This window comes from Myxine glutinosa, chromosome 9 (genome assembly GCF_964187855.1).
Source record: "Myxine glutinosa chromosome 9, kmMyxGlut1.1, whole genome shotgun sequence".
In the NCBI taxonomy this organism is placed as follows: Eukaryota; Metazoa; Chordata; class Myxini; order Myxiniformes; family Myxinidae; genus Myxine; species Myxine glutinosa.
In genome coordinates this window covers 72,823,485-72,848,572 of record NC_136269.1, presented here as the reverse complement: position 1 = coordinate 72,848,572, position 25,088 = coordinate 72,823,485, and the positions used below count along the sequence as shown (strand labels likewise).

The window sequence follows — 25,088 nt, the reverse complement described above, 5'->3', positions numbered from 1 at the left end:
AATGCAGTCGCAATGTGGCCGCCTGCAGTCGCCATACTGCCGCCTGACCATATTTGACCGCCCGAAATCGCCAGTGGTCGCCGAAAAATCTTGATCGCCGGCAGTCGCCAAAATATCCGCCTATGTGTGACTTAGGCATTACCTCCTCTTTTCTCTCCTCCATAGCAGTCAGGAATACAGCTTTGCACACTTACCCAGGCACAGTGAAAAGTCAATGTTATCCCAGGCCACGTTAACTCACTGTTAAAGATACCAATTAAATTTGGGGAATTTATTGAATAAGTAAACCAATATACGGTATTAAAATAGATTGATTTTCAGATATTCTGGATGATAATTATATGATAATTGATAATATTCAGATATTTTAATACTGTAAAAGGATCTCACATGCTGATAAAACCAGTGTGTACCCCGGTTTAGAATAGGTACATCGTATCCCTGCGTGTCGTAAGAAGCGACTAAAAGGGTTGGTGTCAGGAAGGGCATCCGGCCATAAAACATTGCCTCAAAAAGGGAACCATGACAATTACATATGGGCAAGGTACAGCCCGAAGTACCCCGTGGGGGTCCTCGCCCCCTCTCGTAAAAAATCAAGGTGGGGAATCCGATCGAAGCAAGGGTGGAAATCACTCCATTTATGACGAAGAAACGTCTGATGCCCCACGTAGAGATCGGTTTCTGAGGTTTGGGACATGGAATATAGGGACAATGACAGGGAGATCAGGAGAAGTGGTGGAAGTATTGGTCAAAAGAAGAGTGGACATATGTTGTGTGCAGGAGACGAGATGGAATGGAAGTGGTGTGAGAATGGTGAAGGGTAGGCATGGACAGAAATACAAGTTTGTGTGGCAAGGGTACCCGGAAGGCATGCATGGTGTTGGTGTCCTGTTTTCTGAGGAGTTTGTAGACAGTGTGGTGAGTGTGATGAGAGTGAGTAATAGGTTGATGATGGTGAAAATGATGATTGGAAACCTCTTGGTGAACATCATCGCGGGATATGCTCCGCAGGTCGGTCGGAGCGATGAAGATAAGGACAAGTTCTAGTGTGCAATCGAGAAGCTGATGGAAAACGTGAAAGATGAGGAAGTTGTTGTGGTAGGAGGAGACCTAAATAGACATGTGGGAAGAAGTATGGACGGTTTTGAGGGAGTTCTTGGGGGTTACGGATATGGTGTGAGGAATGGAGAAGCTGAAAGGATTTTGGAGTTTACTGATGTAGCTGGTTTGTTGATTTGTAACACTCAGTTCCTGAAAGAGGATAATAAGCTTGTTACATACATGTCAGGTGGGTCGATGACAACCGTTGACTACCTTATGGTGCGTAGGCGAGATGGGGGGCACCTCCGGGACACAAAGGTGATCCCGGGGGAGGAGGTTGTTTCACAGCACCACTTGGTTGTCTGCGACATGAGCGTGAAAGATGCGAGGAGAGCTCGGCGGATGTAGTACCAACCGAGAATGAAGGTGTGGAGGTTGAAAGAGGTGACGGTGAGGGAGGCATTAAAAGAGAGGCTGAGTATGGTAGAGGATGATGTGGTTGAGCTTGAAAATGGTTGGATGTCAATGAAAGATAGTCTGTTGGGAGCCGTTGGTGAGGTATGTGGATGGACAAAAGGACCACTGAGGAACTCGGAAACATGGTGGTGAGATGATTAAGTTGGAAAGAGGATTGACGAGGAGAGGAAGAAGTTCAAGGAGTGGCAGAAGGTGAAGGGTATGGGGGCAGAAAAGGCAGAGCATGAAAGTTATAAGGCAGCCAAGAAGGCTGCAAAGAAAGAGGTAGCAAAGGTGCAGGAGGCATGTAGGAAAATGTTCAGAGAACGCTTGGATTCAGAAGAGGGTCAAAGAGTGGTATTCAGGATTTCAAAGCAGACAGCGGAAGAGAGGTGTGATGTGATGGGGGTGAGTTGCTTGAAGGATGAAGTGGGACAAATCGTTGTGGACCCAGATGGAATTAAAGGAAGATGGAAGAGATATATGGAAATGCTGTTGAATGCAGAGAATGAATGTGATGGCAACATAGAGAGTAACCCAGTTTTAGGACCGGCAGAGAAGATAACTGAGAAGGAAGTTGAGGAAGCGATAAAAGCAATGAAGAGTAGAAAAGTGGGAGGGCCGATGGGAGTTGTGGGAGATATGTTGAAGGCAGCGGGAAATTTTGGTGTGAAGAGAATGGCAGAGATCTGTAATCTGGTGGTGAAAGAAGGCCGCATTCCAGTGGATTGGGAACTGAGTACCCTCGTCCCTCTATACAAGGGGAAAGGTGACCCTATGGACTGTGGCTTGTATAGAGCGATAAAGTTATTAAAGCATGGAATGAAGGTATTGGAAAGGGTGTTGGAGAGGAGGATAAGGAAGAAAGTGAAAATCGATGAAATGCAGTTTGGATTTATGCCAGGAGCTTTTTATTGTAAGGCAGTTGCAGGAGAAGTACATGGAGAAGAGGAAGAAGTTGTTTCATGGGTTTGTTGATCTGGAGAAAGCATTCGATAGGGTTCCACGCGAAGTATTGACATGGGCATTGAGGAAGTTAGGAGTGGAGGAATGGTTGATCAGAGTAGTGATGGCTGTAAGGACGAAGGACGGAAACAGTGGTGAGTTTGAGGTGAAGGTGGGAGTGCATCAGGGGTCGGTACTAAGTCCACTACTATTTGTAGCTGTGATGGAGGTGCTGGCTCGTAACGTAAAGGAGGGTTTGCCGTGGGAGTTGTATGCAGATGATCTGGTGTTGATTGGGGAGAGTATGGATGGACTGAAGTAGAAGATGAACAAGTGGAAGGAATGCATGGAGGCAAAAGGTCTGAAGGTGAATATCGGAAAGACGAAGGTGATGGCAAGTGGTAAAGCATGTGGTGAGGTGGAAAGAACTGGGAAGTGGCCGTGTGCTGTGTGCAGGAAGGGTGTCGGAGTGAACGCCATTCAATGTACAAAGTGCGCTGAGTGGGTTCATCAAAAATGTCGTGGTCTGAGAGGGACATCAATAGACCAGGAGCCCAGAAGGTTTATTGAAGTGAAAAGCGCCGAAGCAACTGACCACGTGGGTTGAAAGGGTCTACCCCACATCACAAAAATGCATTGCTGCCGGGTCAGGGCCGGTGCCTTCCCACCCAAATCACCCGAAATAGGGACGCCATTACCGAAAATCCTATTTTCTTCAATATCTGGAAAACTATACATGGCAGTATCACAAATCTGGTGTCTTCACCCATGTTTTCATGGTCAATCATTATAAAAATGCATTTCTCCTTAGCCAGGGTTGTGTCTTTCCCACCCAAAAGCACCCAAAGTGCCCAACGTAAGGAAACCATTGCTGAAAATCCTATTTCCCTCAATATCTGGACAACTATACATGGGAGTATCACAAATCTGCTGTCCACACCCATGTTTTCATGGTCAAACATTACAAAAATGCAGTTTTCTCCTTAGTAAGGGTCATATTTTTCCCGCCCAGAAGCGCCCAAAGAAAGGAAACAATTGCTGAAATCCTACTTTCCTCAATATCTGGAAAACTATACATGAGAATATCACAAATGACGTGTCTACACCCATGTTTTCATGGTCAATTATTACATTGCCAACAATTGCAGTGCTTTAAAAATGACTAAATTCACCATGTATTATCTAAACAATGGTGTATTATATTGTACCGTACATGGTGTTATGTAACATGTCTTGATTTTATTGCAAAAATTGCTATACTAGTTGCACCAATGTTTTTGATTTCCTTAAACCCCAAGGAACACAGCTGGGTTGGTGTCATTTTTTTTTCTATTATTCCAATGGTGGCCATTTTGAATTTCACAATGTCTGCCATTTTTACATAAAAATAACTATATCTCAGATTCTAGTACAACATCTAGTATAGTTATTTTGGTGCCAATGGGTAGGTTTATGGGATCAAATAATTCAAATTTACCATTATTTCCAATGTTGCTGAGTATCCATCTGCCAAAATTCAAGATGGTGGCCAAAATGGCTTCCAAAATGGACGCCACAGCAGAAAAAAAAAATTCTGCCAGCTTAATGACTGTGGAAAAAAAAAAACGTGACCATGATCACTGAAGATGGTGATAATACGAAATTATTAAATTTAATTGGACACATCTGGGTATCCGTAGTAAAAAAAAAAAAAAAACTTTAGAGGGCAGCACAGTGACTACAGGCTTTGTTTACTACAACCATCAGCTCATCTAATTGGGTGGAAGTTCTGCATGCCATTGTTTGTGTCAAAAGGTGACTAGTATCATTGAACAGTACTATTTTCCTTCTGAAGGACAATGACTCTGCAAGTTGTGAGTTAAAGACACAAGTTGGATGGAAATACCATAATACACCATTGTTGAGGTAATGCATGGTGAACTAGATATTTTAAACACTGTAAATGTTGTCAATGTAATGACTGACCATGAAAACATGGGTGTAGACACGTCATTTGTGACTTTAAACACTTTTCTTGCACAACGTTTCTAAAAATGCTTAAAACCTAAACACAAATGTCAAATTCATAAACACCGCCTGTTTAATAAACACAAGCCATCAACTTCCTAAACATGTTTAGCATAAATTTAAACTTGTTTTGAAACGTGGTGCAAGATAGTGTTTAGAGAAGTGTTTTAAGTCTAAACACTGTTTTTGCATATGGTATTATCATGTATAGTTTTCCAAATAATTGGGAAAGTTTTTTTTTTTTAACAATGGTATCCTTACTTTGGGTGCTTTTGGGCTTGACCAAGGAGAAATGCATTTTTGTAATGATTGACCATGAAAACATGGGTGTGGACAGCAGATTTGTGATACTCCCATGTATATTTGTCCAGATATTGAGGGAAATAGGATTTTCAGCAATGGTTTCCTTACTTTGGGCACTTTGGGTGCTTTTGGGCAGGAAAGACACAACCCTGGCTAAGGAGAAATGCATTTTTATAATGATTGACCATGAAAACATGGGTGTAGACACCAGATTTGTGATACTGCCATGTATAGTTTTCCAGATATTGATGAAAATAGGATTTTCGGTAATGGCGTCCCTATTTTGGGCGATTTGGGCGGGAAGGCACCGGCCCTGACCCGGCAGCAATGCATTTTTGTGATGTGGGGGTCGAACCCTTTCAACCCACGTGGTCAGTTGCTTCGGCGCTTTTCACTTGAATACACCTTCTGGGCTCCTGGTCTATACCCAGTGTGGTAGCTACATTCAAGTGTAAGGTGTGTATCGAGGGAGCTGCAGATGGAGGAAATGTTGAGTTGGATCTTGGAGACCAAGTGAAGCTGGTCAGGAAGAGGAACTGGTGGATCTATGAAGTTTGTCTACAATTTGACAAGCTATTCATCAGTAATGTCATGAGGAATAAAGTAATTTTAAAACTAAAATGTATTGTTATTCCAACTAAAAATAAAAAAGGATATTCGTTAAAATAATTAAGGAATTAATGAATAAAGATTAATTTATTTTCAGCGAATAAATTGAGAAAAATCTGAATTAATAAATAGAATAAATTGAGGAAATTCTGAATTTAAAAATTGAGAAAAATCAAGTCTACTTTTTCAATATTTTGCGATGTGTTTACCGATAAATCAAGAATGCAGAAAATAATTTGTTGAGGGTTTTTGTATGAATGTAATTATGAATCATTTACAAATTATGTGAGGTCTTCGACTGCTGTGCAGTATTGGATTTCAGAAATGAAGCAACACAAACTTTGATTTGATTTTATGCTGTGACAGTTATGTTATGACAGTTATATGAGAGTTATGTTTTCTTTATTATTTGTATAAATTGAGGGATGCCTCCCAATCTGGGAAGGAATGATAAAGTTCAACAAAAAAGGATGTCCCAAAATCATTCATGTGTCTAAATAGTGAGTACTCCAGGAAGTGGAAAGAATTGGCCTCTCATAAATTTGCTTCTTACACCTAACAAACAGATTGTGAAAATACTTTTAAGATAATAATCTTTGTGAAAACGGGATTGGTCAGCACTGAGAAGCTATAGATCAGAGGGAATTTTTTTTTACAACATGACATTTCTGAATGTGATAAAGGATAATAGTGTTGCAGTTTTGCAAGACCCCGAGTTGTAGTATCCAACAGATAAAGGAACTCTGGAGTCCAAATATATCAATAATATTGTTGCGGTTTTGAGTTTTGTACAATAAAGGTTAAATTTCCCCCTCATAGTTTAGTCACACAAATAACACGTAGCCTCGCGATAGATCAGTTATTTCATAGTATTTGAGAGCATAGTGCTTTTCCTGTGTTAGTCTTGCGTTGAGTAGAATAATGAGAGTAGATCCTTTTCATACTTCCATTGCCTTATGCCTCTTACGCCTCCTTGTGCTGCCTTTGGCTTTTTGGCGCGAATTAACATGAGGCAGGCCTGGAGGGTCGAGTCGGGACTGAATGAGGGCGGCGAAGAAGCTGACGGTAAGCGCAAGCCGCCAATCAGTGCTCAAAGGGAGTGGCTGCGGCAATGCGTCACAGGGCGTGGTTGGAACGTTCGAGAAGGCTCAGGGCGTGGCAAATATAACCCGTCGCGCAAAGCCCCCAAGAGTAGTTGAGCGGAGGACTCTCGAGTTGTTGGCATTTGGAGAGCATCGAGCAGTTGGCATTGAAGAGCGCGGCAGAGTATAGAGTTACGAGATCGGAGAAAGACGCGCATGAACCAAGATACGCGCTCGTATTAAAGTGGACGCTCGGTTGAGCTTAAGGCCGAGCCTATATTGCATTGGGTTACGCGAGTGATAGCGCGCTGGTTACTAAACGCGCTGTGGAACCGCCCAGCCGCGCTGAGACGCGTACATTTCCTTCCTGCCTCATCTGCTGCCCTTTTGTTCGAGAGATGTGCTACGAGGACCCTTTCCACCACCTGCTTGCCATCTTCGCGGGACGTGCTGGGACCGTGGAGAGCACGCCGGGCTGCCGATCCTGGACGACCAAAGCAGCGTGTGGACACCATTCTGCCTGCAATTCCCCTGTGTGAGTGTGATCGGGCCCGAGTCTGGGATTTTTATAAGATTGATTAAGTTCTGCTCTGTCTGCTTTCTACCGACTTGTACATTGTGTAAATAATAATAATAATAAAATCCTGTTATTTCTTTATTCGACCGTCTTGTGTTTTCCATCATTGACTAAGTGTGGTACGAATAGAACCGCTCTAATCGGGGTCCAATATTAACGGTGACTGCACGGACCACGTGGTACGCAATCCGCTCGGTGTACTCAAATTACACGTGGCTCGTGCGAGGCTTGGGTCCCCGCTTCCGTGGCGGCGCAGGTATTTAGGTACGAGCGAGACTTGGTCCCGAAACCCTACCTTGCGTTTGCACGGAAGAGGCGTTTCAAGTCTCGGTTACGCCAGGCCCAGAAAGAACAAGGGGCTTAATCCCCCCTTGGTAAGGTTAAGAAGGGCGGTGGAAAACCGTAACAATATTTTGTTGAGGTAGATTACCGTTCCCCTTGTATCAGTGGACAGGGAAATGCGTTGTTTGTGTAGCAGCTTTGAATTCCCTTTGTAACTCTTTTCTAGATCCTCTCTCTTCTTGTATCCTTTCTTATCTCTTTCCTCTCCCCTCTCTCCAATCCCTCTTAATCTATTTCGTCCCCCACACTCCCCACACCTCTTTCAGAGCATCCATACACACTTAGCAACACAAACCCACATTTCATTCCAAAACCAAAGGAACATCATCTGGTAGCGCTGATAACATCCAGCGCCCGACGGAGCAGCAAGGACCGCATATGGGCGGGGTTCCATTGGACTGTGTTGCCAAGCCGGGAGGTCGACCAATGAGCGTGGCTTGATGCCGTGCTCCAATGCGAAGGCAGCATCATGAACAACAGGCTGTGCCAGGATACTGATCACGCCTCGGCCAAGGATTTACCAGTCCGGGCAGTACAAAACTCGGGGTCGTGTACTTTCAGGGAACAACAGGGGACCGAAGGAGTTCTCGAGGAACGAGCTGGGTGAATGTGAGCCGCTGCACAGATGGATTATGTTGGAAGCGATCCAGCCAACCGCAAGGCGAGTGTGAACGAGCTGCGGAGCTCTTTCTCCGGATGTGTCAGTGATTACACACTGATTTACAAGATGTTTCTCTTGCTTTCCCCATGTCTAATCGTTTACTTGGAACACACCGCGAGCCATCAACGATTTCCCCCTCAACTTGTTCAGAGCAGGGGTACTGATTCGCATTCACGATTTTCTCTAATGGTGGGGGGGGGGGGGGGGGGGGGCGGGGCTATGTACTCAATTTCAAGTTTGTGTGCAGTTCATGTTAATTTTGGCCAACCACTATAAATGTATTCTACTGGGTCCTGCTAATCAGAAAAATGATGTCTCCATTTTTTTTTCTGTTGACCTTTAGTGACCTAGACTCAAGGTCAAAGTTCAAACGTCATTACAGTGACCATACTTCATTCAAAGTATATCGACCTTGGTACCAAAATGTAGTAAATTTCACAAGGAACATTGATTATGACATTTGTTTTGTCATTTGCCCTCTCAGATGTTTGCAATATGCAAATTAATAAGCAAACGACCTAATTAGAGAAAAAATATGCATAATTAACATATAGTCTTCACCATACACGTAAATCCCATCACTTCGCATTGTTATTGAATGCCAATCATTAGTTACCATCTCAAATGTGTTCTGCTGGATCCTAAACTGGAAAAATATGTTGCTTATTGTTTTCTGTTGACATGTTCTTGATATTAACTGACTTTTGACATGTACTTGACTTTACTTACCTTGACCCAAGGTGAAATGTCAAATGTCATTTTAACCATGTGATACGAACATATATTATATAAATACATATATATATATATATATATATATATATATATATATATATATATATATATATATATATATATATATATATATATATATATATATATATAATTCCAAAGTTGCTTAACCCTTTGAGTGCAGGAGTTTTTTTTCTATATAAAAATACCCCCGGTACGGGATTAATTTGGCATTACGGGAATGCAACCACGTACTGACGATCTATTTATAGGTATAGTCGATGACGTGTAGTAACGTCATCGGTACACAAAACTTTTTCGCGGGTTGCGGCACTGGACGTCATCCGTACTGAAAGGGTTAAGGTACCAGTAAATCGTCTTCCGTAAAGCCCACAAAATCAACGTCGTCTATGTCGCTGTGAAGCAGCTTGGAGTCGGCGAGTGTGTTTCTGGCACAATCCATATCGTCCTCACTCTCGTCCTCTTCTCATTCGTCTGTCCTCCTCTTCTTCTTTGTTTTCTCTTATTTGTACTGACAGCGGAAGTGTTCAGTTACCAAGCAGCTAGCTAGCACTTGCCAAGCCAGCCATTCCTTATCGACGGTTTCGAATGGAGGACGTGCTTGAGTGCTTGAGCCACATGGTGAGTGCTTTAAAAGAAGCTTGGTAACGGAACACACACCTGACATTGTATGGCAGGGACCTGTAATGGTATGGACCATTTTGTGGAATGATGTAAAATTTAACAGCCTGTAGAGTATTCATACCTTTTATATGGAAATACGGTAAGTGGAGGGATTTACCTCAGATGATATTAGAACTATTATCTGCATAAGGTAATGGCCTACATTCATTTTACAGGCCATATGATGTGTTGGCTCTAGTTTAAACTTGATGCACTTTGCCACCACACCTTGTGTAATAAAACCTGTGTAATATATATGTTGCTCATTCTGAATGAACAAAGTGTGATGGTGTGCTAATGACCTGCGATGTGCAGGTTTCGGATCAGTTGTGCTCCAAGTACAGCAAAGAGTATGGAAAATTGTGCCGTTCCAATCAGAATGGCACAGTGAACGAACGAGTAAGTCTGTGTGTCCTTTGGTTTTGGTTCTTTCTTTTTTTTCCTTTTTCCTTTTGAATGGCTAACGCATGTGTTTTGTTATATTGTCTGTTGTTTCTCTTTTTCCTCGCAGTTAATTGCCAAGCTCAGCGTGGAAGCCCCCCCAAAGATCCTGGTCGAGCGTTACCTGATCGAGATAGCCAAGAACTACAATGTGCCTTTTGAGCCCGATGCATTTGTGATGGTACGTGCATGCGGAATGTGCACAGCTCTTTGTGCAAGGCCCTTATCTGGGTCACGTGTAGAATATGGAGTGAGCCATGGCCTGTTTGCCTCGCTTCACCCATCTCAACAGTTGTTTCGTTCATTTCCCTTCCTCGTCATTGCTGAAATTTGGAGGTGAATTCACAATATAGGAAGAATTTAGTTGCTCAATTTCATTAACTGAAGGGTAGGAATTACCATACATGTTGTTTGTTAGTTGCTTGACCCCTTGTAAATGTTATGCTCGGTACAGGTTTGAATTACAGGTCCTTGGCTCATTGTATCATAAAGTTCTAATCTATTTATTTTATATACAAGGTGAAGTTTTTATTAGAGTATGTATGCTCAAAAGTTTAACTTTCGTAGTACACACGCACTGGGAGAGGCGGAGACGGAGAGGGAGAGACGGAGAGGGAGAGACGGAGAGGGAGAGACGGAGAGGGAGAGACGGAGAGGGAGAGACGGAGAGGGAGAGACGGAGAGGGAGAGACGGAGACGGAGAGGGAGAGACGGAGAGACGGAGAGGGAGAGGGAGAGATGGAGAGACGGAGAGGGAGAGACAGAGAGGGGGAGACGGAGAGGGAGAGAGGGAGAGACGGAGAGGGAGAGACGGAGAGGGAGAGAGGGAGAGGGAGAGAGGGAGAGGGAGAGACGGAGAGGGAGAGACGGAGAGACGGAGAGGGAGAGACGGAGAGGGAGAGATGGAGAGACGGAGAGGGAGAGACAGAGAGGGGGAGAGGGAGAGACGGAGACGGAGAGGGAGAGACGGAGAGGGAGAGAGGGAGAGGGAGAGGGAGAGATGGAGAGACGGAGAGGGAGAGGGAGAGACGGAGAGGGAGAGACGGAGAGGGAGAGACGGAGAGGGAGAGACGGAGAGGGAGAGGGAGAGATGGAGAGACGGAGAGGGAGAGACAGAGAGGGGGAGAGGGAGAGACGGAGAGGGAGAGACGGAGAGGGAGAGAGGGAGAGGGAGAGACGGAGAGGGAGAGACGGAGAGGGAGAGACGGAGAGGGAGAGACGGAGAGACGGAGAGGGATGGACGGAGAGGGGGAGGGACGGACACTGAGGGAGGGAGGGACGGAGAGGGAGAGAGGGAGAGGGAGAGACGGAGAGGGAGAGAGGGAGAGACGGAGAGGGAGAGAGGGAGAGAGGGAGAGACGGAGAGGGAGAGACGGAGAGGGAGAGACGGAGAGGGAGAGACGGAGAGGGAGAGACGGAGAGGGAGAGAGGGAGAGGGAGAGACGGAGAGGGAGAGACGGAGAGGGAGAGACGGAGAGGGAGAGACGGAGACGGAGAGGGAGAGACGGAGACGGAGAGGGAGAGACGGAGAGGGAGAGACGGAGAGGGAGAGACGGAGAGGGGGAGAGGGAGAGGGAGAGACGGACAGGGAGAGACGGAGAGGGAGAGACGGAGAGGGAGAGACGGAGAGGGAGAGACGGAGAGGGAGAGACGGAGAGGGAGAGACGGAGAGGGAGAGACGGAGACGGAGAGGGAGAGACGGAGAGGGAGAGACGGAGAGGGAGAGACGGAGAGGGAGAGACGGAGAGGGAGAGACGGAGAGGGAGAGACGGAGAGGGAGAGGGAGAGACGGAGAGGGAGAGGGAGAGACGGAGAGGGAGAGACGGAGAGGGAGAGGGAGAGACGGAGAGGGAGAGACGGAGAGGGAGAGACGGAGAGGGAGAGACGGAGAGGGAGAGGGAGAGAAGGTGAGAGAGAGACGGAGCGACGGTGTGTGTGTGTGTGCCTTGGATCACCAGTGACTAACATCACAAAATATCATAATTTTGTTCATGCGCAGAATCTGGTCACGTGATTTGGTTGAATGGAAGCCCTCTCCATACTGACAACAGTTATGCGCATGTCTACAGGACTTAAAGTGGCAGAAAACATCATGTTCTGGCTGAGAGCATGGCTGTACTGCTGATGCAATGCCCCCTGTAGGTTAGGGTAGGAATTTTTTTGCGTTGTTGGCCTGATTTCAACCTGTTTATAAGTGCCGATTTTGATGCAGTCAATACACCTTCATTGGGCATCAGATATGAAGCTTGTGGCCAAGTTTCATCAAAGTAACGTGCTTGGTTTTAGAGATAATGACTGATGTGTTTATACAGACTCACTCATTCATTGACTTACCTACGGACACTGCTCGTTTGCATAATCTCACCAGACTAAAGCTAAAATGATACAGTTGGAAAACTAACAATCAATTTACTTCGGACAAAAACTTGTGTCCGTTTATTCATTAAAATGCCTGTTTTAAAAGCCTGTCTTTCCGGTATGGAAAAAGAAGAAGCAGGCCCTCAAGCTTTAATGTAGCGGTTCTAACAGTACGACACCAATAACCCTTTAGAATAAAGTGTGACGAACATAGAAAGAGCACACAAAATTATATATTAATACTTTTTGAAGCAACAGAAATATATATATATATATATATTCATACCTTTTACACCTACCTATGCACATATATTCATACCTTTTACACCTATGCACTTACCTCCCCAAGGTTTATTTTTAATATATAATTAATAACAAAAAATTATACAAGTTGCAGCCCATACATTTGTTTGACGTCTTACACGATTGTGCATCTCACCTTTTCAGAGCCATGTATCCCAACGTCTAGCCTCTCATCAAAATGTGAACTTTGCTTGTGTGTGCACTATACAGAGTTTGAATTATCAAACATGCATACTTTCTTTTTCACATCGGTTTCATATTGGGTTTGAATTCACTTATCTTTTCCTCCATGAGCCACAAGTCATTGATGGAAGTAATAAAGGAAAATTTTCACATGATAGATTGATGGAGTGACAAGTCTTAAGTTCTAAACTTCTGTTTGACCAGTCGGAGATTCCACCAGTGCCGGAAGCCGATCTCATCGGAATTTATGATGGCAACAAGTGGGGAGGTGGAGGCCCTGGGGGCCCTGGAGGCCCTGGAGGCGGAATAGGAGGAGGAGGAGGCGGAGGTAGTGCTGCACCCTTTCAACCCTGCATTGATACTATGCCAACTTTTCCATCTGTACCACCTGTATATATGCCAATGCCACCTGGCATGAATATTGGCCAAGAAATGGGGCCATGCGCTGCATACCCACCTCCATTGCCACAGGTCTGTTGAATAGCCCTTCTCCTCCCCACACCCCACTCCCTTCCCCATTTTTCCATCCAATTAAAACATTGAACTGTTAATAAATGTGCATCTCTGCTCAAAAAGACAAGTTAAATATTTGTATTAAAATAGCATTATTGGGTACACACACATGTTTAAACTTCCTGCACCAGTAGACCACCTGTTTACCCACTCTCTTTTTCTTGGCACTCTTGATTCTGACACTACAAAGTTGAGATTTAATTTATTTATTTCCTCCCACAAAAAGCAAAAGCAGCTCTGAAAGTCGAACTTGCTGTTTATTTTTACACAATTTAATTCATAAAAAGAAACTCAGAATTGGTACCTTCGCCATCTACATAATTTCAATAAAAACTTCGCTCAGTTCCCTTCACTCATTCCCCTTCACTCATTCCCCATCATTTTTTTACATACACATACAAAATGGTATCTTCACTTTCCCCATTAGCCATTTCTTACAAAGAGATTGCAAAATATGTGTTTGTTTGTTGGTCGCTATCTCCATATGTGGGTTTCAGAAGGTGGGACGGAGCTCTCCCAGGTCTCAAAGTATCCACCTTTGTATGTGCGTGCACATGTGATTGTCCAAGATAAAAATAACTTTTTCTTTTTTTTTTTCTTATGCGCAGAACGTTAATTTGCCGTACCCTGACAACAAGCCTGCAGCACCTTGTAAGTAAAACACCAACAGCTTTCTAATAGTGAAATCATTAATCTTGTGTAACTTTACCATTGCACCACACCACACTGTCCTTTGGAAAGGACATTAAGTTGGCTTTCCTCTTTATTATTTTAATGAGGAGAAACACCCGCTCCCCAAGGGAGCGACCGGGGCAGGGGGTGTTGTGGTGGGGCATGAGGGGTAGGGGTGCATGTGCATTGATGCACATTTTCCCTTTTCACTTTTTCTTTTCTTTTTACTTTTTCAAACGTCCTTTTCATCTTAATTATACATTTTTGCACTCACTTAGCCTATGCCGCATTAGACACAGCCATGTTATCCTTATCATTATTACTATTATTATTTTAAATATTATTGTTATTAATATTATTTTGCAATAACGTTAATATTATTATTATTATGTCATCATCACGGACATTAGCATCAGATAGAATTGACTAATTTGTGGTTATAATCATTTTTACTTCCTGTAGGTGTGCAGACAAGCGACTCTCAGCCTATCTTAGCCTATCGGTTCATCTGATCATTTCCTTGTTAAAGTGGACATCTCTCTGGCCGTTCTCAGAGAGACTCCTCCGCATCGACATGTCTGGCATGTCACTCAGGCCGACTAGCATAGTCTTCATGCAGCCATCAAACTTCTGGACTGGTCTCCCATCTCTACTGTTTCTGACATCAACTCATCCTGGGAATTCTTCCAAAGAAAACTGCTCTCTCTCATGCACAGATTTATCCCATCTCATCTTCAGTTGTCATACCCTTCCTCCCATCCATGGTACACTGAATGTTGTGGTGAGACAGTTGCCCTGAAACAACTTACTCTCGCCCCGTGGAAGGCTAATCCAATGGAAGGTAATCTCAGTTCCTTTCACAAAGCTCGGAACAAGTGTGTTTCTACCCTGAGGAGAGCCAGGAAACAATATCTCTCTACTCTCAAGACTGAACTCTCAAACCTGTCTCCCTCCTCCAAATCCTGGTGGCATCTGGTCAAATCTGTTTCTGGTGTTTGTTCCCCCTCCATCCCCTCCCTTACCTCAAACGGCTACACAGCTGACATTTCCCATGAAAAAGCTGAATGCCTCAACTCTGTATTTGCCTCAAAATCTTGTGTCCCAAACCCATCGCTCTCTGTACCCACCTTACCCAGTCATACCCAGCTTCTCCTGGACTCTGTGTCCTTCTCTCCCGACAAGGTGGAGAAGCCTCTGTCAAACCTCGACTCTGATTCTGCAACTGGACCAGACAGCATCAGCCCACAGGTCCTAAAATCCTGCTCTGCCGCTCTTTCACACCCTTTCTCTGTCCTCATCACCCTCCCTTTTGGTCAAGGTCATCTGCCATCTGCTTGGAAATCAGCCAACATTACCGCTTTACACAAAAAGGTGCAAAAACAGATCCTTGCAACTACAGACCAATCAGCCTGCTCCCAATCATCAGCAAGGTCATGGAATCTATCATTACTTCTGATATTAAATCCTTCCTCTTCTACAATGGCTTGATCTTGGATCATCAATTTGGATTCAGACCAGGTCATTCTTCTCTGAACATGCTGCTTCTGCTGTCTCAACAATGGAAGGAGGTCCTCAATGCCAAACAGGAAATCAGAGCCGTCTCCCTTGACATATCTCGTGCCTTCGATAGGGTTTGGCACCCCGCTCTGCTCACCAAACTCTCCTCGTATGGTATCCATGGAAATCTCCATGCATGGCTTGCCAACTTTCTCTCCTGTCGTAATCAACATGTGGCTCTAAATCAAATTCTCTCATCTGCCCTTCCTGTTCAGGCTGGAGTTCTCCAAGGCAGTGTTCTGGGCCCTGTGCTTTTTCTGGTCTTCATTGATGATCTCTCCAACTCTCTGGAAAATCCTCTCTATTTCCTTGCTGATGACTCCACTCTCTGCCACTCCATACCTCAACCCTCAGATCGGCAGACAGCAGCCTCTTCACTCTCTGCAAACCTGGCCAAAATCACATACAGGTCAAACAAGTGGAACATGTCTTTCAATCATGACAAATCTCACGCTCTCACGATGTCTCTCCATAAAGACCGTCTGGATAACCCTCCAAACTACTTTCTCAACAATCCTCCTAAAGAAGTTCTGTGACTCAAGCTTTTGGATCTCACTATCTGCCATGATCTTTCCTGGGAAAACCACATTTCCAAGCTGGCCCCAAAAGCTAGTCGCCGTCTGGGCATTCCCCATCGTGCGAAGTCCTTTCTGGGCACTTCTGAGCTCCTCACCACATACAAAGCTTTCATCCGCAGCTTGATGGAGTACTGCTCTCCCCTCTGGGCTGGTGCTCCTGCTTCACACCTAGCTCGGCTTCACACTGTTTAAACCAAAGCTTTCAGTCATTGGAATCTCCCGTGATGAAGCTGATTCTGAGGGCCTTTCACTCGCTCACCTCAGGCAGGTCGGCGGTCTTTCTGTCTTCTACCTACTCCTCTCTGGCCTGCACCCCCTGCCCTGTCTGTGCTCTGTCCCCATAATATTCCTGCAGGACGCACAAGATCTGCCAGCAACCCTCTTCTGGTGAAACTGCCAAAATCAAGACTCTCTGCTCACGTTCACCCTTTCATTCCTCTTTTCTCTATCTCTGGAACAAACTCGCTCACTCTCTTCAATCCCACTCCTCCCTCCAAGTCTTCAAAACAGCTGTCCACCACCATCTCTTCCTCATCCAAAGCCTTGATCTTTTCTATCCCTGTTCATCCACCCCCAAATCCACCTCCTTTAAATTCCTTTTTCTCTCTCCTGAAAGTCCTTGTTGTGTCCATCTTGTTAATCCTGTGTACCCCGCCCCATCCCTCTCCCTTCCAGAGATCTCCCGATGTCCCTGTTCTCTACTGTTGTGTTTCCCTCTCTCTCTCCCCTTCATGTCTCTCGCTCCCTTTATCATTCTATGTGGTGTGTATTAACATTCTTTGTGTTAGCTCTTACACGAGCCTCGACTTAAGTGAACAAAAATAAATAAATACACCACCCGTTTGTAGGTACACATGTATACATGTCCAATTTTCTCCAAATGTCCCTCTGGCAGGTATTAATCAATGCCAGCGACCATGAGGAATGGGGTTATGCATTGGATAATGGTCACAATTTGACCTTAATGGTGTCACGTGGCCAAATTATGTTATAAACAATCCATATATAATCCACATATAATCAGACAGCCAATGGGATACATCATTCATGTGTAAAGACCCATTTTAAGCACTTTTATTAGCTGTAAATCATTGCAGCCGAGCTAGAGGCTTAACTAGTCGAGGCGGTTCCGGTCTGTGGACTGTGGGGGATGCGATATGCATAGAATGCTTCAAGGACATCAGTTACCTCCAAAGTTATTTCAGTCAAGTCGAGTGTTAAACAACAGTAACTACTGTTTTCAAACAACATTGGACAGAATTGACTGAATAGTTTAAGAATTTTTTATTTCCGGTGGGTGTGCGTCATGAATAGGGTGGCCATTCATCCGGTTTTATAGAGGACAGTCGCCAAAGCCAGTCGCCGACTGGGCATCCTCCGTCGTGCGAAGTCTTTCCTTGGCACACCTGAGCTCCTCACCACATACAAGGCTTTCATCCGCAGCTCAATGGAATACTGCTCTCCCCTCTGGGCTGGTGCTCCTGCCTCACACCGAGCTCGTCTTCATGCTGTTGAAACCAAAGCGTTCAGAATCATTGGAATCTCCCGTGATGAAGCTACCTCCGAGGGCCTTTCACTCACTCACCGCAGGCAGGTTGGTGGTCTTTCTGTCTTCTACCGACTCCTCTCCGGCCTTGCTCCTCCAGCTCTCTCTGGGCTCTGTCCCCCAAATATTCCTGAAGGTCACACAACATCTGCCTGCAACCCTCTTATGGTTAAACTGCCAAAATCAAGACTCATTGCTCACCTTCACTCTTTCATTCCTCTTTTCTCCCGCCTCTGGAACAAACTCCCCCACGACCCCACTCCCTTCAATCCCACTCCTCCCTCCAGGTCTTTAAAACAGCTGTTCACCACCATCTCTTATCTTCCCCCATCCAAAACCTTGATCTTTTCTACCCCTGCTAATTTCACCCCAAATCCTCTTTTTTGAAATACCAACTTCTTTCCTGGAAGTCCTTGGTGTCCTTGTGTTTATACTTCTCCCACTCTCCCACCCCCCTTCCCACGCCGCCTCCCCCCCAAGCCCTCTCCCTCCCACACATTCCCGATGTCCCTCACAAATGTTGTGTTTATGTGCGTCCCCTTCTCTCCCCATCTTGTCTACCGCTCCCCTTTTTATATACTTTGGTTGTTTGTCTGTTTGATTTGTTTGTGTAATAAATGTTAGCTCTTTCACGAGCCTCGATTATGTATACAAAAGAAAAGAAAAGGACAGTCCGGTTTACTGCTACTCTGTCCTCTGTTGATATGAAACCGGACGCCTTTGTCCTCTATTTTCCTGTTGAGCCATCAAACCTTTAGAGTTTAGACCCATCATTTAACTTTTGATTGTCTTCATTGGTTAATATATTTTTCATTTAATTAATCCCACTTATTTTTTTAATTAATTTTGGTCGTCTTTATAACTTCCGGTGGTTATTATGGTCACTTTATACCACTTTATAACTGTGGTTATTATGAATTACCACCAAATTTAGTGCAATATAAAAATAAATAATCACTGCACTGAAGGCAACTGTCCTATATTCTTCGGGTCCCTCGTTAGGTTAGCCACCCTTCCCACAAACTGTCACAATAAGCTAATTTATACACCTTCATATGGCGTTGGGCTAACAGGATGGCCTGGATGTATGCGCACTCGCCTCTTGGCTGTCTAGCCTGGGTCTGAATCCCGACCCAACTATAAACTGTCATCCTGGTGTTTCACAGGCAGGATGATTCATCAATGTGTGTGCGATCTCGTGAATGGACTTTAAACTGGCGTCCCGTCTGCCAGCTTCAGTTGGTGGATGTTAAAGATCCCATGGGGTCCTCCACGAAGAGTGTGGGCAAGCTATCTCTGGCATTATAGCCAAATTACAAATTCCTGCCCCAAACCAGCATGGCGCATTACATCAGCAACACAGCCACGCTCTCACCCAATGATGCTGTTCCATACCACACAGCCCTGTGCTGCATACGAACGAAAGAGCAGAAAAGCTGCTGGGGGAAGAGGGGCAAATGAAATCTCCACAACCTCCGTCGTATGACCCTTGATCACCCTCACAAGTTTGATTGAGATTAGATAAGTAATGACGGAATGCATCATGGTCAGTCAGACAGACACCAAATTGCGCAATGTAGTATGATTCGAAAATGCAGTATCTTACACCTGTTATGTGGTCACCTGCTGTGTCGAGCAACATAATTTCCATAAAATGAAGGATCGTATTTTATCAATACTATTTTTCAAATCGGCATAGATTAACGAAAAACGTTAATTTTTATAAATACTTTAAGATTTGTCAAACACATTTCATACATAACCATAACGACACTTGGTAGAGAGCATACCTCCGTCAGGCTGAAGAGTTTACGTTTTGTATCCCTCCGATAGGATCTGGATTCGTACCTGAATCAAAATCGGCTTTTTCTTGTTGCCTAACCAAACTCACCCACCTAGTTTTGTCATGTCATCGTCCACAACATTTTGAAGTGTCATGCCATATATCGTTTTGGCCTTATCACTCAATGGTGAAGAATCCCTTAACATTTAGAAATTATCATATCAGGATCTTCACCAAAATCTAATCATTTCGTCCTCCTCACATACCCAATCTCTCCACCAAATTTCGTCCAAATCCATCCACAACATTTTGAGATGTCCTGTTCACAGACAAACCGACAGGGGTGAAAACATAACCTCTATCCACCTTCGATGGCAGCATGAGCGGTCCCCTTCCTCCTTCGGTATTTTATGCACTGTATTTGTTGCGTTTTATTTACTATTTACTGTACGCTAACCACATTTTTATGTACCTTCCATGTAGTCACAATGCCGGCACCACCACCATACCCTGGGCCTCCTTCATCCACACCCCAGCCTTTTCCAAGAACTGTGGTTCAAAAGAAACAGCCTCCTGAGAACCAGCTAGACTTTCCTGAGCTCCCCTCCGTGCCCGATAGCCTGCCGACCAGCGCAATCGGTAGCAATCGGGCAAAAGCCGATGATGACGTTGTTGACTTTGATGACCTCACACGTCGCTTTGAAGAACTCAAGAAGAAGAAATAGCCATAAAACTGGTGCAGACAAAATAATGGTCTGTACTTAACAGACATCACTCAATTTCCAGAACATCAGTCTTTCTTCAGTTAATTATTTTGCTTTATTTGAGATGTCTTTTTCGTTAGAAACTCACAATGGCATCAACATTGCTTTTTGGGTTTTCCCCCCCCAAGCTGCACAATGTAATCAAAATGTTGAATAGTTTGTAGCTTTCAGGTTACATCACTACTTCGGACTTGGGGTCAAATTGCAGTTCTCACACTGAAATGCAGGTCACACTTTTACCCAAATTATTTTTTATAATACAGGGAAATAATAATTGCATCGTACGCCAAGTCCGTTGTTTTTTTGTTTTTGTTTTTTATTGGCATTTATTTGTACACCTGGAAGTGCAAGCTGCTTTGTCTCTCTGAACAATAATCCTTCAGATATGCTGTACCACACAAGGTAGAGATAAGCTAAAACTTCGGTCCATTTCAAACATTGACCACAGTTTCATTATTGGTCAGTAGATCAAGAGTTCAACAGATACATCAACCAAATCACAACACTTTTGCATCATTCCCTTTTATTTCTGCCACATATCCACGTGCAAGAATTGTCGTGCATTTGTGACTGGGGAGGTGTTATATAAGGTTATCATGGATACATTGAATGTATATGCTGTAATCAAGACAATAAAATTGATTTCCAACCATTTTATCTTTTACGTTAAAACGTCTGCTTCAAACACGTGCATGCGAGAGAGGACCAAAAACTTCAATTTGTCACACCTGTTGGTCGCTTGATCCCCAAAAAACTGCAGATATTCCACACCAGCATGTCCGCAATCTCCTCATCGTCAGAGGGCTGGTAGGGAAGAAGCATCACACAATCCACATTGAGGATTTGCATTCGTGTTTAGTGGCATTCTCCTTGAACACATGTCCATGTTACCAGAAATTGTTACCTTGTGGTTTTGCTGCTCTTCTGCAAAGGCCACGAGGATGACTGAGATGAAGAGGTTGAGGATCGTAAATGTCATGAAGATGATGCAAGAACCAATCATGAGTGGACCAAGCACAGGGCTTGCATTGAACACCTAGAGAAGGACAAATGTTATAAAAGGCAACATCATCACTGATAACTGCGTAAGGGTTTTTCTGTATGGGGAAAAGAAGAGCAAGGATAAATATTGACAGTGAGGTATCAGGGCAACAATTGGGCATAACGAGCAAGGGGACGAATGTACAGGAAAGGAAGCGAGAGAATTGGGGAGGGGGGAGGATTGGGGAACACTGAAATAAGCAAGTAATTGGGTTAGGTTAGTAAGGGTTCATGTGGGTAATAATGATTATGGGTCAGGTTGGGAGATAACTCGAGGTGATGCTGCACTGTCTGCTTGAATCACTGGAGGGAAGAGTAGGACAGTGCTTGGAAGGCAGTTCCATCGATTGGAGAAGCCTGCATTTTCGGAAAAAAAATATTCTACTGATGTTTCTATTTATATTTTTGTCTCATCACCTGTTTCTTGCATTCTTGTGAGGTTTCGTTGCGTGATGTGTCACTTGGCATCCAACAGTGTTGCCAGCAGGCATCGGAGTGAACTATCGTCCCTCGGTTACGAATCGAGGTTGCCGATTTCCCTTTGTCACATTGTTCCATTTCAGGAGGGGCTGCTCACCTTGGAGACCTAATTCAGATATCGGTATGGCCCAGGGCAAGAATAAACCTTCACACTTGGATATTCATTGTCCGGTGATGGAATCCTGAACATTTCTGCAAATGAAATGCTATGGGGAGACAATCGGCAAGCCCGATTCATAACCTCGGGACAAGGATTGCTCTGAAGGCTACCGCACGAGAAAATAGGTGATGCGATGGAAATCGTGCTACACAACGATACGGGAATGCAAGAAACAGGTGATGCGACAGTTATATAGATCGAAAGAAAAGTAGAATTAGAAATATATATTCAAGGAAATAAGAACACGGCACCGAGGCACGGCAACAGCGTACACAATCCCAAGAGCACACAATAGACAAATAACATCTGTTTTATTTATTGGGTTATAATAACCCGTTTGTACCATCCATTTTGATTTCCCATATTGTAGCAGAGGCTGCCTGTTTGACTGAAATGTCAAATGCCATGATTGTAGAACTTGTTTGATGAGATAAGTGAAGCGATAATTAACTACAACAGTCAGGATTATACTCACAATTATCCAGAATGATTATATTCACATAAAATAAAGAATTTGTCTCGCTTGTGAAGGCTATTTATACAATGAAGAACTAATCATCCAGGTGAAGCCTTTTTGCTCTTGACGACAAACAACAACAGGCATTTTAAGGCCATTTTCCCTGCTGGAGCGGGGGTTAGCCTTGTGGTCCCCATGACAATCTTCTCCATTTTGCCCTATTTTCTGCATCTCCCCTTGTTAACCCCCTTGCCCGCATTTCTTCTTCCACCATCTTTAGCCAAGTCTTTCTCGGTCTTCCCCGTCCTCTACTTCCTTCTACATTCATTCCCATCACTCTTCTCAACCATTCACTTTCATCCTTCCTCAACACATGACCAAACCATCTCAACCTGTTCCTCTTCACAGCATCCATCACAGGCTCTGACGAAGAGATAATAATCGTTATGCAATGCGTTAAAGTTTTGTCCGTAACCACTTGAGCGATTGATACGACACTTTCAACATCGGAGCGCCTACCCGTGGATAATTTGTAAACAAAGTTGGATGATTGGATTGAAAATGTGACAGACATTAAAAAAAAAAATCCTTTTTCTGCAGGCATGGGTTGCAGAGTGTTTCACGTAGCAGGAACGTTTCTTTTCTTTTATTCCTCCGCCCTCACTTTTTCACCCTCATTAGCTTTTGAATTTGTTTTCTCTGCAACCACTTGAGCAATTGGCACACCTTTCAACATAGGAGCGCCTACCCCTGGATAATCTTTTAACACAGTTACATGATGATTGTAAAATGCGGCCGGCATTCCAAAAAGTCTGTTTTCTGCAGGCAGGGGTTGCAGGGTGTTTCACGTATCAGGAATAATCAGCCTCGTCTGAATAAACTTTATGAATGTTTTTCCCATATTAGATGTCAAAAATATTGGAGAAAACAATATGGTTTTGTAACTTACATTAAGTGGGAAAATACTTTCATTAGTGAATTTTCAGGACTCACAAACTTTATACAACGAATGAACCGCCAGGTAAGTGAATACGACTGGTTTTTGAGAATAATTTAACCAAGAAGGACTAATTTAACCACGTTTGCAATTCATCATTTCTTCGACAAGTGTGCAATCTTTGCATCATCTTGTCAGATATTTATTTGCCAACCAACAGTGAAATCGTAAAATAAGTTTTCTATTGTGTATATTATGATGCACAGATGATGTATAGTTTGCTTAAGTCGCTCATCCAGCAATGCAAGGTTCTGGTCCACCATGATTATGAGATGTTGAATGTGGTCACAAGGTCTTCGTGACCATCGAGCAAACTAATAAAAGCTGAAATTGAATTAACTCAAGTTACTTGCTTTTAACAAACTTGATGACTGCATTTGATTACTGTGCAAACATGATGTGATCATTAACCGAGTTTAAATATTTTGTCAGGTTCACGATGTTAACAAATATAATTTCGTTCAAAATTTTGGGATTAGCAAACCTGTACATTTTTGGAATCATCAGAGCATGGAGAATCCGAAAATCAATGTTGCCATTTGCACAGACACCTGCATGGCCGCCATTTTGGATTTTCAAAATGGCCGCCATAAAATACATATTTTGCGCTATCTCAGCTTCTAGTCAACCTTGAAACTTATTTAAATATGCTAATCCTATGTTTTCTGGGTCAAGGAATCCAATAAAGGCCTCAAAATAGTGCTCAGGGTTATAGAAAAGCAACAAACAAAGGTAATTGAAAACCATTGCCTTTATATTTGTGATATAACTGTATTACATAATATATGATATTGCAAGTCCGTTGAAGTTATATGTATGGGTTTATAAAGCAAGAAAGCAGCCTTGTTAGTATCAGATTGAACTATGAGTCCTATCCACAGGATCTACTAGGTCTATACCGTTCAGGAATATGCTTTTACAGATCTTCATCACTGTCCTGCGTGTCATCTGGAAAGTCCTAAAAGTGAAGCAAGTGTTAGGATTAGAAGTCTAATGATCCCACCAATGGTTTTCTTGACCCAGAAAACATAGGATTAGCATATTTAAATAAGATTCTAGGTTGACTAGAAGCCAAGATAGCACAAATCATGTATTTTATGGCAGCCATTTTGAAAATCCAAAATGGCGGCCATGCAGGTGTCTACGCAAATGCCAACATTAATTTTTGGATTCCTCATGCTCTGAATATTCCAAAAATGTATAGTTTTGCTAATCTCCAAATTTTTTGAACGAAAAAACACAGTGAACCTGACTATTTGTTTGTTCTCTCATCATTTATTCATGTTTTATGGAAACGTACCATCAAAAGTTCCCTAAAATGAAGGAGTTGTGAAAAGTACCTCTTCATAATTGAAGATACCAAGTTGGAGGCTGAACATGGTCTGCAAAGAGTCCCAGATGGTCTTGTATCTGTCCAGGGTTGCACCCAACAACAAGTGGCACTGCATGCAAACAGACATTCACTGGCTCAGGAATTGTGATCACAAACCAATTCTACAACCAAAGGCCTCAAACTATTTTAATCTGGCAAAGCTAAAATTTCCATGCCAAAAGAAATGGCTTAAAAAACTTTTTTTGTTAAAGAAACAAGAATGCAAAGCCTCATCGAAGACACAGCCTCCAACAGAATATCTTGGAGCATATATATATATACTACATCCATTTTTCCGTTCTCCAACCTTTAGCTTTGTCTTAAAAACAACGTTTCGGCCAGCAACCCAGCGTGCACTGGGCCTCCACTAGCCTTTATCTATCTATAATTCCATTAATCTCTGTGTGTATGTGTGTATGTGTGTATGTTTGTCTGTGACCGCTG

The 25,088-nt window shown here is 43.6% G+C and overlaps 2 protein-coding genes across 2 annotated transcripts in view; one reads left to right on the top strand and one right to left on the bottom strand.

The window, feature by feature from the left end:
• Positions 1-20,794, top strand: part of IST1 (IST1 factor associated with ESCRT-III) — a 59,074-nt gene extending 38,280 nt beyond the window's left edge. The window contains exons 5-9 of the mRNA XM_078784441.1: positions 9,755-9,838; positions 9,951-10,061; positions 12,929-13,195; positions 13,846-13,888; positions 19,857-20,794. Coding sequence (XP_078640567.1) covers positions 9,755-9,838; positions 9,951-10,061; positions 12,929-13,195; positions 13,846-13,888; positions 19,857-20,098 — 747 coding nt within the window. The 3' untranslated portion in view covers positions 20,099-20,794. The remainder of the gene's footprint in view (positions 1-9,754; positions 9,839-9,950; positions 10,062-12,928; positions 13,196-13,845; positions 13,889-19,856) is intronic.
• PKD1L3 (polycystin 1 like 3, transient receptor potential channel interacting) overlaps positions 20,644-25,088 on the bottom strand; it is a 171,089-nt gene continuing 166,644 nt past the window's right edge. Inside the window, exons 38-40 of the mRNA XM_078785103.1 lie at positions 24,613-24,714; positions 21,042-21,173; positions 20,644-20,941 (exon numbers count right to left, since the gene is read on the bottom strand). Of these exons, the coding sequence (XP_078641229.1) occupies positions 20,852-20,941; positions 21,042-21,173; positions 24,613-24,714 (324 nt within the window). The 3' untranslated portion in view covers positions 20,644-20,851. The remainder of the gene's footprint in view (positions 20,942-21,041; positions 21,174-24,612; positions 24,715-25,088) is intronic.